This window comes from Hakea prostrata, chromosome 11, assembly GCF_041222555.1.
Source record: "Hakea prostrata isolate BN-2017 chromosome 11, UWA_Hpros_2, whole genome shotgun sequence".
Classification (NCBI taxonomy): Eukaryota; Viridiplantae; Streptophyta; class Magnoliopsida; order Proteales; family Proteaceae; genus Hakea; species Hakea prostrata.
Window position 1 is genome coordinate 7,118,219 of NC_142610.1, and position 14,339 is coordinate 7,132,557.

The 14,339-nt window shown below is 39.1% G+C and overlaps 1 protein-coding gene across 3 annotated transcripts; it reads left to right on the forward strand.

The window, feature by feature from the left end:
• Positions 1–5,269: 5,269 nt before the first annotated feature.
• LOC148999834 (cellulose synthase-like protein G2) lies at positions 5,270–10,684 on the forward strand. Of its 3 annotated transcripts, XM_089140018.1 has the most exons (7): positions 5,270–5,904; positions 8,103–8,252; positions 8,329–8,454; positions 8,675–9,118; positions 9,221–9,568; positions 10,010–10,265; positions 10,349–10,487. In XM_089140018.1, the coding sequence occupies exons 1-7, from the start codon at positions 5,296–5,298 to the stop codon at positions 10,384–10,386; spliced, it is 1,971 nt and encodes a 656-aa protein (XP_088996144.1). In that variant the 5' UTR covers positions 5,270–5,295; the 3' UTR covers positions 10,387–10,487. The 3 variants fall into 3 exon arrangements, with proteins under 3 accessions (XP_088996144.1, XP_088996143.1, XP_088996145.1); XM_089140017.1 differs by having other exon boundaries at positions 10,010–10,684; XM_089140019.1 differs by lacking the exon at positions 8,675–9,118 and having other exon boundaries at positions 10,010–10,684.
• Positions 10,685–14,339: the final 3,655 nt, after the last annotated feature.

Here is a 14,339-nt window from a genome sequence, read left to right on the forward strand (position 1 = left end):
CAAGTTGCAATCATAAGAATCAAATCAACTGGGGCATCAAGATATAGGTTACCTAAACGAACTAATTCAATTTCAATTCCTTTCTTAAATGGGTATTATCTCCCTAAATCTTGTTATTTTTTTCCAACTAAAATGTGCAGATGGGGTTTAGATATGGATCTCGGGTTGCAGACTACTTCACGAGTTATCACCTGCATTGTGAGGGCTGGAACACAATGTTCTGCAACCCTAAAAGACCAGCCTTCTATTGGGCTGTACCCATCTGCCTAGGTGATGTGATAGCCCAGATCAAGAGATGGAGTGTGGGCCTATTAGAGGTTCTCTTCTCCAAGAAGAGCCCAATTATTTTTGGCATTTCATCAATGGGCTTCATTATGGGCCTTGCCTATGCTCATTATTCATTTTGGCCCACTTTGTTCTCTCCAGTCACTTTCTATGCCTTTGCTCCCCATAATTTTATCCAGTCCATTTCCTTGTCAGAAATGGACCATCCATTTCCTAGTAAATGTATGACACATATCCCAACATCACATCAAATGATTAAAATTCATTTATAAAAGACATCAACATTTTAAATGATGTGACATGTAAATAGACCTCAACCTTTTGATGTAATATTGGGACACATGTTACATATCTGCAAGGAAATGGATGGTCCATTCCTTTGTTCCACAGCTTGCTCTCATCAATGGTGTATCCACCTTTCCAGAGGTTTGCAATCCACACAAGCTTTTTATACTAAAAGACCCAAATAGGAAAAACATCTAAGAATCCAGTAGATTCTGCTAGCACTATTCTCACGCCCCTCCGCCACACATTCTGAATGAGAACTCACATTGTCAGTGTTCAAAGATGCACCCCCACCTTTTGAATGAATGGTGGAGATCAACCTATGAGATAGTGTTAACCTTTCACCCTCTAGATTAGTGGATCCCAACACCATTTTTTACCCAAATTAATTTTTGCTAATAAACAGGTGTCGGATACATGTTCCTTTTCTTGGGAGTCTATGCACAAGATCTACTAGATTTCTTACTAGAGGAAGGAACAATTCAACATGGTGGAACGATCAAAGAATGTGAATGATAAGGGCAATGTCATTCTTTCTATTTGGATGCATTGATCATTTTCTAAATACAATTGGCATTTCTGCATTTGGATTCAATGTGACTAGCAAAGTGATTGACGAAGAAATATGAGCAAGGTATTTTCAATTTCAGAGTTGCATCACCCTTATTTGTACCACTGACAACAATTTGATCTCAGTTTTAAAGGGACTAGCAGGAGTTTTCAGAGATGGAAACCTAGGGAAAGTACTTGTGCAGCCCTTTATATATATATCTAGTTTTGTTGTGGTAAATTGTTGGCCAATTTATGAAGCTATAGTTCTGAGGAAGGATAAAGGAAAGATACCTACAAAGGTTAAAGTGATATCTGCCACAGACAGAGGGAACAGGGGAGCACCAAAGCACCACCGACAAACACACAGAACAAGGAAAGGACAGCAAAGGGGCGAAAAAGGAGGAAAAAGAACAGGACCCGGAGCGAAGCGACAAAGGAAAGAGGGGCAGGGAGAGACCATCCAAAACGGCCACGGAGAACAAGACCGAACAAGGGCACAGAAAGCGGAACCCACAAGCAAAGCCGGGGGAAAAACCACAGGGCCGGAGAAGAGCGGAAGGGAGGCCCAGAGGGCCAGGGAGAACGGACGGAGAGAAAGGAGAAGGGAAGACGAGGAAGGGCGGCGGCACAAAACACAACCCAAGCCCGAGGGAGCCACAAGAGGGCGACCGAAAACCGAGACAGGAAGGAAGGGGAAGAAACCGAAAGAAGGGAGGAGGAGGAGAAGACAAACAGCAACAAGCGAGGAAAACAGGGGGAGCACAAAGAATGGGAACAAGGCACACGCAAGAAAAGAGAGCAAAGAAGAACCCCACCAGGGAACACAAAGGGAAGGAACCAAGAGCGGAAGCAGGAACGAAAACAGCCAAAGGGAAAAAGGAGGGCGGGGAAGGCAGCCGGGGAGCAAGAGGGGAGAAAAAGACCCGCAAAGAGGGAAGGGGAGCAGAAGGAGGCGCAAAGGCGGGGGAGGCCAGCACAAGGATGAAGAGAAAGGTTGGAAAAGGAGAAAGCAGGAACAAGAAAAGGAAGCGGACAGAGAGGGACCAGGGGCAAGGAAGAGCAAACAAAAAGAGGGACGAGGAGAGGAAGGGGGGAGGAGGAAGCAGGGGAGGAAGGAGGAGCGCAGAGGGGAGAAGCGAGGGAGGAAGGAGGGGACAGGGCCCGGAGGAAACAAAGGGGGGGACGGAGAGACAGGAACGAGGCGGGAGGGGGGCGGGGAGGCGGGGCGAACAGACCGGGAACGAGAGGATAACAGGGCAACCGGGCCGAGAAGGCCCCATGGGAGATATTGGAACAAGAAATGGTCGGTTCAGGGAGGAAAGGGTGCACAGCCGGGACGGAAGGAAGACGGGATTTCTGGGTCCAGGTGGAGGCCACCTCTTGCTGTTTGGATGAGCTCCAAAAAAAAAAATCTGCCTTACTAGCATGGGTTCTGAATATGATGGTATCTATTATATTAAAGCCTTTGTAATTAGATATTTCATTGTTTTGTCTATTTTCTGGTTATAAATTGTTGACCAACTCATTTTTGTGTTTTATTTAGCTTTCCTTTTCCTTTGTAAACCATGTGATAATTCGTTTAATTTAAATAAAACCTTGGTCCATAGATTTTATTTTTTATTATTATTTTTTTTAAATTTTGGATGATCTCATTGAACACGTCTGTTCGGTGAGACATCCAATTTCTAGTTGACATATTTATGTGCATCGAGCCAACAGTCAATGCTTATAAGACAAGAATGCTTCAAGTAGAAAAGGAGTCAGAATTTAACATGGGGGAGAGGGATCGAAGAAATAAAGGGCTCCCCCCTAGACTTCATGACAAGAATTTCATGCCAGTGGCATGTGACAGACATAACATGTTAGTGACATTATGAATGAATGTAGCCCAATAATTGAATACAATGTACAATTATTGGAAGGTCTAAATGATTTTACCTATTAAAAACATAATCACAGAATAGAAATAGTTCCTTGAAAAGGATTTAGGAGAGAGACCAATGAATTATTCAGGTCTGCATGCTAATTAACCAAGATTTCACAAAGATTTATGGAGCTTTATCACAAGCCACATTAATGCGTGGTTGAGATGAATATCCAAATGTGGTTTATTAAAACCTTGAAATTAAGCATTTTGTTTTGTAACAAAAATAAATTAAGCATTTAGTTGTTTATGGCTGTTGATGACCATTAATATATTCTTCCCATTGTGTTTATTAGGAGGAATGCTGGGGATCACCACCTAATTCTTGCTTTGATTTTTTGAATCTAAAGAAAGAAGATTCTGCTGATCAATTGAGATACCTATTCTCCTCCTACCATTGGAAGCAAAACTCTTATCGTTCTATGGTAGATGGAGCAATGAACACTTCTCCATTTGGATTATTAATTCAAATCCTCAAACTCTAAGTAGTTAGTTAAGTAAAATAAAGAAAAGAAGAAAATAACAAGAAAATGTATGGAGCCTAGTGATAGCTAAGTGTGATAGACAAGAAGGGAAAACCATAAACATGCTACTACCCCACTAACGAATAAAGAAGGCGACATGGTTGAGATAATTGATCAGAGAGAAGATTGGTAGAGGACCATGCCATCTTTATGTCGTGTTTGGCATGGCAGTAGAGGTTTTGACAGAAGACGTACACCACTAGAAGTAGAGGTTTTGCATAATCTTCATCAAGATGTCGTGTTTGGCATGGCAATTGGTTTGGTAGGGGCTTGCGTGAAGGTTGCCACAAAAGTCATTGCTTCAAGACTAAAGGAGATTCTTTCCAAAGTAATATCAGGGGAACAGTCAGGATTTGTAGAGGGTAGATCTGTATCTGTAATGTCATGGTGGCACATGAAATGTTTAATTTTGTGAAGAAAAAGAAGAAAGGAAAAAAGAAGCTGATAATTATAAAGATGGATATGAAAAAGACTTACGATAGAATGAAGTGGAAATTTGTAGACCATGCTCTAGAATGCTTGGGTTTTTCTCAGAAATTCTGAAAGCTAGCTTATCCAGTCTTCTATCTCTTCAGTTAAGTATTCCATTCTTATTAATGGGGCTGTGAGGTGCTCTGTTCAACCTACTAGAGGACTGAGGCAAAGATATCCGCTTTCTATCTCCTTGTTTTATGTGCACAAGTTTTTAGTGTCTTAATGGAGAGGGAGCAAATACAAATGCAGTTAATAGGGGTATCAAAATCAAAGGTAGAGGACATAAACTCTCTCATATGCTGTTTGCTAATGATCTACTGATTTTTGTAGAGGCAAAATTACAAGAGATTCATAGGGTGAAGGATGTAATGAGGGCGTATCATGATGCTAGTGGGCAGCAAGTAAACTTGAAGAAATCTGCCTTATGCTTCAGTCAAAGTACACCAAGCAAGTTTAAAAGATGGTTTAGTCATCTAATGAAAATCCCCTATGGAGATGAGCATTCAAAGTATCTAGGACTACCGTCAAACTTCGGTGTGTCAAAGGTGGATTTGTTCCATGATATCAATGATAGAGGGGGGAAAAAAGGCTAAAATGAGTGGAATAAAAAATATCTCACAACAGGGGGGAAGGAGGTGCTTCTTAAGAGTTCAGCATTGACTATTTCAAATTATGTCTTTATGCACTTCAAACTTCACGGGAGCTTTCATGATAAAAATAGGAGACTAGCAGAAGATTTATTTTTGGGGGGGGGAGAATGCTTCTAAGGAAGGAAAACTCACTGGGTGTCTTGGAGCAGGTTATGCATAAGCAAAAATAAAGTTGTCATATCCACCTAGCCTTTACCCATTAATCCGAATATTCGGAGAGAGTGATTCGTAGTTATAAGATCTATTTCATTCACATCACATACCATTTCACATAATAATATAATCATGAGAAAAATAAATTAAATATTTTAATACTAAAGAATAAATATCATAAATAACCAAGGATCTCAAAACAAATAAACAGAAGCGGAGTTATATCTAATTAAATGCTAATCTTCGAAAGAATGATAAACTGGAAAGAAAAAACCATGACAAAAATCTAAGTCTACTAATATTCACATGCTTCTCCAAACGTGTGTATAATTGCAACTTATAAAAAAGTTTTTTTTTTTTTTTTGTATTATATTTATATAAACAAGTTAGAATCAGGAGTAGGGTAGAGTAGAGCAGAGCTTCCCAACAGCAAGTGCAACTTCAAGAGATGGGAAGAACAAGCAGAAGCCTCTCTCCCTTATCACCCCCTCCTCCTCCTCTTCACACGCTTGAGCCCTTCCGTCGCACGTGGCTGAACCGTGTATTTGCTCTACTCTACACTTGTGGCTTAGCAGCACTCTTCTATCATCATTCACTGACTCTCCTCCATTCCACCACCTTCATCACCTTCTGCTTTTCCTTCGCCTTCCTTCTCTCTGATGCCATCTTTGCCTTCATGTGGTTCACCGGTCAATCCTTCCGGATGCGACCTGTTCGTGGCCGGGAGTTCCCAGAGAACCTCCATAGTCTTGTGAAGGAGAGTGATTTTCCGGCGTTGGACATATTTATATGTACAGCTGACCAATACAAAGAACCACCCATAAACGTAGTAAACACTGCTCTCTCAGTGATGGCTTATGATTATCCAGTCGAGAAGCTCTCAGTTTACATTTCAGATGATGGAGGTTCAGAGCTTACACTGTTTGCTTTCATGGAAGCAGCCAAGTTTGCAAGCCACTGGTTGCCTTTCTGTAGAGAGAACAAGATTGAAGAGAGGAGCCCTGATGTTTATTTTAGGTCTTGCAGCCACAGTTGCACTGGAAGAGAGAAGACGGAGGTAAGAAAGATTAACATAGTGAACCACAACTAATCATAACACTAATCAAATTATGAAAAGTTAAACTTGTGTTATTCATTTATTAAATTTTGGGTCAATTCTCGTTGCCATATGTCTTGCTCATTTTTTCAGTTGTCGTATTTTGATAGTTTTAAGTAATTCAATCTTTGCTTGCTTACCAAAAAAATATATATTTAACCATCTCTTTTAAAATATTCTAAGTCGAATATTTTGACTGGATATGGGCCATGCCCATGTTCCTTGTTGATAATTGTTTTATTTATTTTATTTTTCTAATGGGATCATGTGCCTCCCTCCCCATCTGCCCCACTTTTTGGTTTCAGATAATTACTATTGTCTCATTTATTATAGCTTAATTTCTATTTTATCACTATTCTTTTTTAAATTACTAACTCAACCTTCAACTTTGCTTATAATTACTATTGTCCCATACCTTTAAATTATGTTAGTTGAATGATGACATGACATATTTTATTTATTTAAAAATTTCAAATTAATCCTACAGCTTTATATTACTTGTTTACACTTTACTAGCAAAACTCCATGTGCATATGCACGTGGTTGAATTTTTTGTTTTGTATTTTTTTTTCATTTTCTATCAATAATCTAAGATCCGTTTGAGAGTTCATTGTAAAATAATTTATGGTGATTTTATGGTGTCAAACTAAACGATGAGGTGTACAATGAAACATCATTAGTGTACATAAGCGGATAATCCACTCCAGGCAGGGGGGGGGGGGCAAGGCACAATGAGTGAACATAACATAACAGAGAAATTAGCAAGACAACATTCGAGAGTCCCAATTTTGAAGGTAACCAAAGCTTCCACAGTTGTTGTGGCTGGGTATGTTCTGTAAGAGACACCAATTATGGGCTTCTATGCTAAGAGAATTCAACAGCACATACTTTGTGTGTGTTTGGTAGATTCAACTCTGGCTATGTATATGGTCAAAATACGCGTGTTGAGTGAATTGTATTTATTTAATAAGGAAAGGTAAACTTGCCTCATAACAATATACAATCATCAGCCGCTGGCTCCCACATGATGATTTTATAGTGGAGGGGAGATGTATCGGCTGAAGGGGGTACTCTGAAGGATTATGCCTCTTTAGAGTAATAAGGAGAGGTATTTATGGGAATTTGATTTCATAACATGGACTATAAATCAAATGGGTCAAATTCTTCTTTTGAATTTCTCTTGTCAGGCTATTGGAATGATAATATTTATTTGTAATCTCTGCTTATGCTTTCTTGGAAAAGGGTTTAAATTAATGTATTATCGGTATCTCACATTCTTCATCACATGAAATAATTTATATCCGTCTGATAATTTACGAAGTATTTTCATTTTAAAAAATTATTAGAAGTAACTTAAGTGTTTTTGAAAGTAGGAATATTTTTATAAGCATTTAATAAAATATATTTTTAGAAACAAAAACACAGTATGAACAAGTGTTTCATTAGAATAGTCCAAGATAGAGAAGATGAAGAACAGAGGCATTTCTTGCAAAAACAAGGGATAGGATTTCATCGAAGACAGACAAGATGAAGCAAACTTTGGTCATTGGAGATAGAAAAGATGAAGAACAGAAGGATCCCTGTCGCTAAGGTTGAAGAAGCAAAGACTGCAAGAATTTTATCACAATATGAGAGGGTTTCAGCAAGGTTTTTATATTTAAGATACCAAAATTCCACGAATACCCTTCTCTAAACTGTTTCATTAAAATAAGGCATAAATGTGGCTGAACGACTCTGTAAATAAATCCTACCATTAAATGTATCGAATTAAATCAGAACCGTTTGTGATGGAGGATTCAGATTTAATCCCACCAAATTTAATGGTATGATTTCTAGAACCGTTTAGCCAAGCAATTTACACAGCCGTTCAACCACCACCTTCCCTTTAAATAATGCCTAACTTTTGTTGTGAAGAACAATCAAAAATATTTCTTGAAGCAAAAAGTATTTACTTTTAGTTTATACCACAAAAATCACCAAAACTAAAACAACGCTATCAAATGGTTTTCAGTCAATTCCCCCCCCCCCCCTCCAAAGCAAGAAACACTAGAATTGATTTTTGGTGGATTATCAAACGAGGTCCTTTGTTTTTAGGTGAATTCAGCTAGATTAAAGAATTAATTAATTAGTTTTTTTTTTTTTTTTTCAAAATGTTTCAGATGATGTATGAAACCATGAAAGCTAAGGTTGAAACTGCGATGGAGAGAGGGAAGGTTCCAGATGAATACATTACTGATGTATCTAGGTGTAATATCTTCTACAAGTGGACCACTGGATTTACCCGTCATGATCATCCAACGGTGATTCAGGTTTGTCTTAACAAAAAATCTATTTTGTGGCGCTAACACTTTAATTTATATCATCTATGACACCCATAAGATGTAGGGTTTGATGGAGAATGGAAGAGAAAAGGACATCACTGGCCATGATATGCCAAACCTTGTTTATGTTTCTAGAGAGAAGATCAAGTCCTCCCCTCACCATTTTAAAGCTGGTGCCCTTAATGTCTTGGTAAGAACTTTTTTTTATTTTTATTTTTTATTATTTTATGGGTACCCTTTTTTGTCTTTATAATCAAAATTTATAAGACCCTAGGTCTAGTTCAGGTTGGGCCGATTGAGATAGCTCAACTTAGACCAAACACAAATCAAACCCGAAATGAAAGTAGAAAAATAAAATTTAATCCTCTCAATAATACATTTTAATTACTGATTATGGTTGTTTGTTAAAGCTTCGCGTGTCGGCTGCCATGACAAATGCACCCATGATTCTAACCCTAGACTGCGATATGTATTCAAATGATCCAAAAACACCACTACGAGTGCTATGTTATCTCTTGGACCCTTCAATTGGGTCAAAGCTAGCGTATATTCAATTTCCTCAGCTTTTCCATGGAATCAACAAGCATGATATCTATGCAAGTGAAATAAAGCGTTTGTTCAAAATTAACCCACAAGGAATGAATGGGCTAGCCGGTACCTGTTATGTTGGCACCGGATGTTTTTTCCGTCGACGGGCTCTTTCTGGACCACCATCATCACTATTAACCCCTGACATCCAAGAATTACATCCTGATCTTGCCGTGAGAAAATTGGTTTGGTCTGAGCCAGTTTTGGCATTGGCTCACCATGTAGCAAGTTGCAACTTTGAGAATCAAACCAACTGGGGCATGAAGGTAAGGTTACTCAAAACACCATTCATACTCCATAAGGTGTGGGTCTGGCAATCTAAAGATAATAAATTTTGTTTTCTTTTTTTGCTTTCCTAAAATGCACAGATGGGATTTAGATACGGATCCTTGGTGGAGGACTACTTCACAGGTTATCGCTTGCAATGTGAGGGCTGGGAGTCAGTGTTCTGCAATCCTGAAAGAGCAGCCTTTCTTGGGGATGTGCCCATCAACTTCAGTGATGTGGTGAGCCAGGGCAGGAGGTGGTCTGTGGGTTCACTACAGGTGGCTCTCTCCAAGTACAGCCCAATTACATTTGGCATTCAATCAATGGGCTTTCTAATGGGCCTTGCCTATACTCATTATTCACTCTGGCCCATTTGGTCCTTCCCAGTCACATTCTATGCCTTTGCTCCTCAGCTTGCTCTCAGCAATGGAGTCTTCATCTTCCCAGAGGTATGCAATACAAGTTCCTTACACTAAAAGGCCCAAATAGAAACAACCTGTAGAAGATAGCATTATTCTCACCAATCCGGATCATTGCCCCTAACGGGGAGTACAAAGTGCTCTCGTTACACTTTCCAATCACAAAATCAGATGGGGACCACAAATAAAAAAAAATTAAGAGGGGTAGGGCCCACATTGGTGCTCTATGCCCCCCTGAGGTATTCGTAGTATATAAGAGTCTAGAGAGCACAAATTAGAGTCAATCTAAACTCTATTCTCACTCCTTTCCACCACGTATTTAAGAGAACCCATGTTGTCAATGTCCAGAGTTGGACCCCACTTTTGAATGCGTGGTGGGGAGATATGAGGGTTGTGTTATCCTCTTACTCTCTAGAGTAGACGATCTGAACTCCTTTTTTTTTCATCAAATTAATTTTGGCCAATGAACAGGTATTAGATTCTTGGTTCTATCTATACATGTTCCTTTTCTTGGGAGCCTATGCACAAGATCTGCTAGATTTCTTACTAGATGGAGGAACAATCCGACGGTGGTGGAATGATCAAAGAATGTGGATGATAAGGACAATCTCATCCTTTTTATTTGGATGCACTGATTACTTCCTAAACGCAATTGGCATTTCAGCATTTGGATTCAATGTGACTAGCAAAGTGAGGGATGAAGAACAAAGTAAGCGATATGAACAAGGTATTTTCGAGTTTGGAGTTGCATCACCTTTGTTTGTACCATTAACAACTGCTGCCGTTATCAATTTGATCTCATTTCTGAAGGGAGTAGCAGGAGTTTTCAGAGATGGGAACCTAGGTGAAGTATTTGTGCAGTTGTTCATATCTAGTTTTGTGGTGATAAATTGTTGGCCGATTTATAAAGCTATGGTTCTGAGGAAGGATGCAGGGAAGATACCTACAAAAATTACAATGATATCTGCCATACTAGCATGGGTTCTTTACTCGATGGCCTCTCTTATGTTAAAACCATGAAAGTAAGCATTTTGTTGTTTTTCTTGAAAATTGTAGACCTAAGCTTTTTACATTAAGAAGATGATCCATAGATTTGAAGGAAATGATTTACTATATGTGTTTTAATGAATTGGGAGGGGTACTCAACATGACATTCTCATTCTCAATTTTTGGTATTTTTATTACTTTAAAGTGTTTGGCATCTATTCTCAATTTTATTTTTATTTAAAATAAAATAAAATAAAATTCATGTCTATTTATGGCTTATGGGGGAGAATTTCATTCTCCTCGTTTATGCACAGGTTTACTTAAAATTTTCAGGTTAAGATGAGGTTAAAGTGATCAATCCACATTCTTTTCATGAGAATCATCTTTTTCTTCCTTTCCTCTCTTAAATCCTAAATCATTTTACCAAAGCAAACTGCTCTCTTGTTCTCACAACTCGGCCGTTGGAGATTTTCAAATTGATTTGATCTTATAAGGTATTTCTTCAAAAAAGAACTACTCTCGTGTTGATCTTGTATACTAGTTACCACCCATTATCTCTAAAATTACATGGCACCCACAGGCATAATTACAAGTTAACTACAGTTAAATTTCGTTGTTGAATGACTTCTAAAATTACTTAAATGCCCTAACCCTTGTTTAAGTTATTTAAAATTTGAATTTTCAAATTATCTAAATGCTCTCTAGGCAGGAAATCACAATAATGTCCCTTGTTTAATACCTTCCCATACCCAACTAGCTCTCTTTACCCATCTTCCCGCCTACACCTTGCCCAAAACCGATCACCACCACGCCCCGGAAACCACCCACCCCCTCCTCTTGTCGGGAACCAACTACCCTTATCCTTGAAGCCGTCTCAACCCCTAAAATCGGAACAAAAGATGTTTAACATAGAAACCAGAACCTGTTGAAGATAAATCGATCATAGAAATTGCGGATACGAAGATGAAGGTGTCACCCAAAACCTCCGAAAATTACCCAATTTCTCTCTCTCTCTCTCTCTCTGCTGCTATGTCTACAATATGGAGAAAATGGCAGCCACTTCCCTCTATTTCTTCCTCTCCTTAAGCCACATAGAGAGAAAGGGATGGAGCATTGAAATGACACCACCACCACCAGTAACACTAATAACTGCTGCCGTTATCAACTTGATCTCACTTCCAAAGGGAGTAGCAGGAGTTTTTAGAGATGGGAACCTGGATGAAGTATTTGTGCAGTTGTTCATATCTAGTTGTGGTGATAAACTGTTTGCCGATTTATGAAACTATGGTTTTGAGGAAGGATGCAGAGAAGATACCTACAAAGATTACAGTGATATCCGCCTTGCTAGCATGGGCTCTTTACTCGATGGCCTCTCTTATGTTAAAATCATCAAAATAAGCATTTTGTTGTTTCTGCTTGAAAATTGTAGACCTAAGCTTTATACATTAAGAAGATGATCCATAGATTTGAAGGAAATGATTTACTACACGTGTTTTGACGAATTGGGAGGGGTACTCAACCTAACATTCTCATTCTCAATTTTTAGTATTTTCATTATTTTAGTGTGTTTGGTATCTATTCTCAATACCACAGTGTTTACAACTTGGATCAATATTAAAGTTCCGCTTTGCCATGGCTGCCTATCGCTAACCCCACTACAACTCCTTCCGTAAGAAAGTCTTGACCTTAGGTAGGACCTTTGCTCTCCATATAACACTTGAGATTTCAGGGGGCATAAAAGCCCATGCAGGGAGAGGTGATCAGGAAGCATTTTGATATCTCCTGAGAATCGAAACTGTAGTTTATATTCCATATGAATCAGTTCGATAATTGAAGGGAAAAGATCCTTACCTTGATTCGCTTTCCCAAATAATATAGAATATGTGTAGCGGAAGTAATTTGGATCCACGTCCTCGTTCCTTCACAATCCCGTCACCAGTTTGATTCCACAATCTCTAGGAAAGGGAATAAATTTCACAACCCCCAAATGCCATGGAAGGATGGTATAAAGATCTAAAGCAAAGGGAAGAAGATCTACTCAAAGAAGACCCTTCTTGCGTTTTCTTGGAAAGGGAAAGAGAGAGATGGGAGCCGCCTTTTTTTGGAAAAAATCTTACGCACGAATAATTCACACTCAAGTGATGCGGTGGCTACAAATATATCCCTATATTTTGAAACCGCCTAAAAGTGATTTTCCAGTTTTGCCCTTGGACATATATTTAAATTAATAAATATTAAATCCCAACATCTCCCACTTGCACAAGGGCAAGTGTTAATCTCTCTGTCACAGCGTGTCCCAAACACACATGTATATCCCAGATATACTCATTTGATCTCTCTGCTATGTATCCTAGATACATAGACCTCTTGTGTCCAAAATACACATGTATATCTCAGATATACATATATTGATCTCTTTGCTATGTATCCCAGATACATAGACCTCCTGTGTCCCAGACACTAACATCCACAAGTCATATTGGCAAATGGGTATGCGACTGGTGATATACCTACACACGTGAGCCCAAACTAGAAACATTCCCAGAAGGCCAAAATGGCACATCACTCAAAGAAACACATTAAATAAGCATTAGTATACCATAGTGTCCTAGGTTTATTCAAACTCACCAGACTAAAGGTATCTTGATCCCTCTGAGAGATCACCTTCTTGTCCTTAAAATGTTCACTACTTTGTAACACATACAATTGGCGCCAGCAAACACTTCTAGGATGCAGTTGAATCAAACCTTTCCTTTCGCCCTAGATCATCACTACACTTAGGATTGATTCCTTTCCCGGTAATGCCCCTTTAGGTCGAATCAATCATGACCATAGGTACCACCCCAAAGTAGCCACATCAACCCTTCGTTTCATGATGTTGTCGAAAGTCACTAACAACACTAATGGACCATAAGGTCCAGGACTCACACAATGAAAGGAGCAAGGATCCATCCTCTCATTTCTAATGATCGCTAAGCACACATAGTATGATATACGTGTTATGGTGGAACATTCTATACACAATAAAACGTATGTTCCTCTCAACACCATACAAGTCTTAGTCTAGTCGCAACCTCTTGAGCTTGAGTTTCTTTATTGTCGCCACCCTAGCGCCACATAAAGTACTTGCACCTGGCTCCTATAGACAACATGAATAGTGGGAACATTCATGTCATTTCTCTTCACAATAGAGAATATCATCTTGATTCCAATCAAGGCGACATCATGATTATGAATTGACCTACACAAAGTCATTCACAATCCGTCTCATCTCTGCTCGCCTCCAAGGAGCCAGAGGCGAATGCTCATGTGAGTGAACCTATCACAACCCACCCGCCGGTCTCGGTTACCCGCCTGACAACCCGTGGGAGTGATCTGTCACAGGATCCACGGTTTTAGTCTATCAACAATAATAAATACAAATAAAGACAATCATGAGCAAGAATAGTTCAATTAATGAATTAAATGATTACAGGAGTCCAAATACTCCAATAAAATAATCAATGAAAGAATAATAAATCAAAATAATACGAGTTCAGCGGAAGCAACTAAAAAGAGTTAAATTATTTTCTTTCCCGTTTCCTTCTCTAAAGCTAAGTAATGTTTTTCATGAATCTCTAGAAAGGGGGTCCTCCATTCGTTGAGCGAACTGGCTGGCAACTTGTCTCCTCTGCCCATCATTGGGTGCGATAAGCGCATTCCATGTACTCACAGGAGCTCTTGCACAGGCTATCTCCATTTCCCATTGCCGGTGCCACATCTTCTTCATACGGGAAGGTTCCTTCATAGGAAACCAATCCATCTTCCGACACAT

Excerpts from the sequence above, each read along its gene's own strand:
- LOC148999834 (XM_089140017.1), top strand. The coding sequence starts at position 5,296 with ATGGGAAGAACAAGCAGAAGCCTCTCTCCCTTATCACCCCCTCCTCCT. Across the intron at positions 8,455-8,674 it reads CTGGTGCCCTTAATGTCTTG|CTTCGCGTGTCGGCTGCCAT; the intron begins GTAAGAACTTTT and ends TGTTTGTTAAAG. Across the intron at positions 9,119-9,220 it reads AAACCAACTGGGGCATGAAG|ATGGGATTTAGATACGGATC; the intron begins GTAAGGTTACTC and ends TAAAATGCACAG.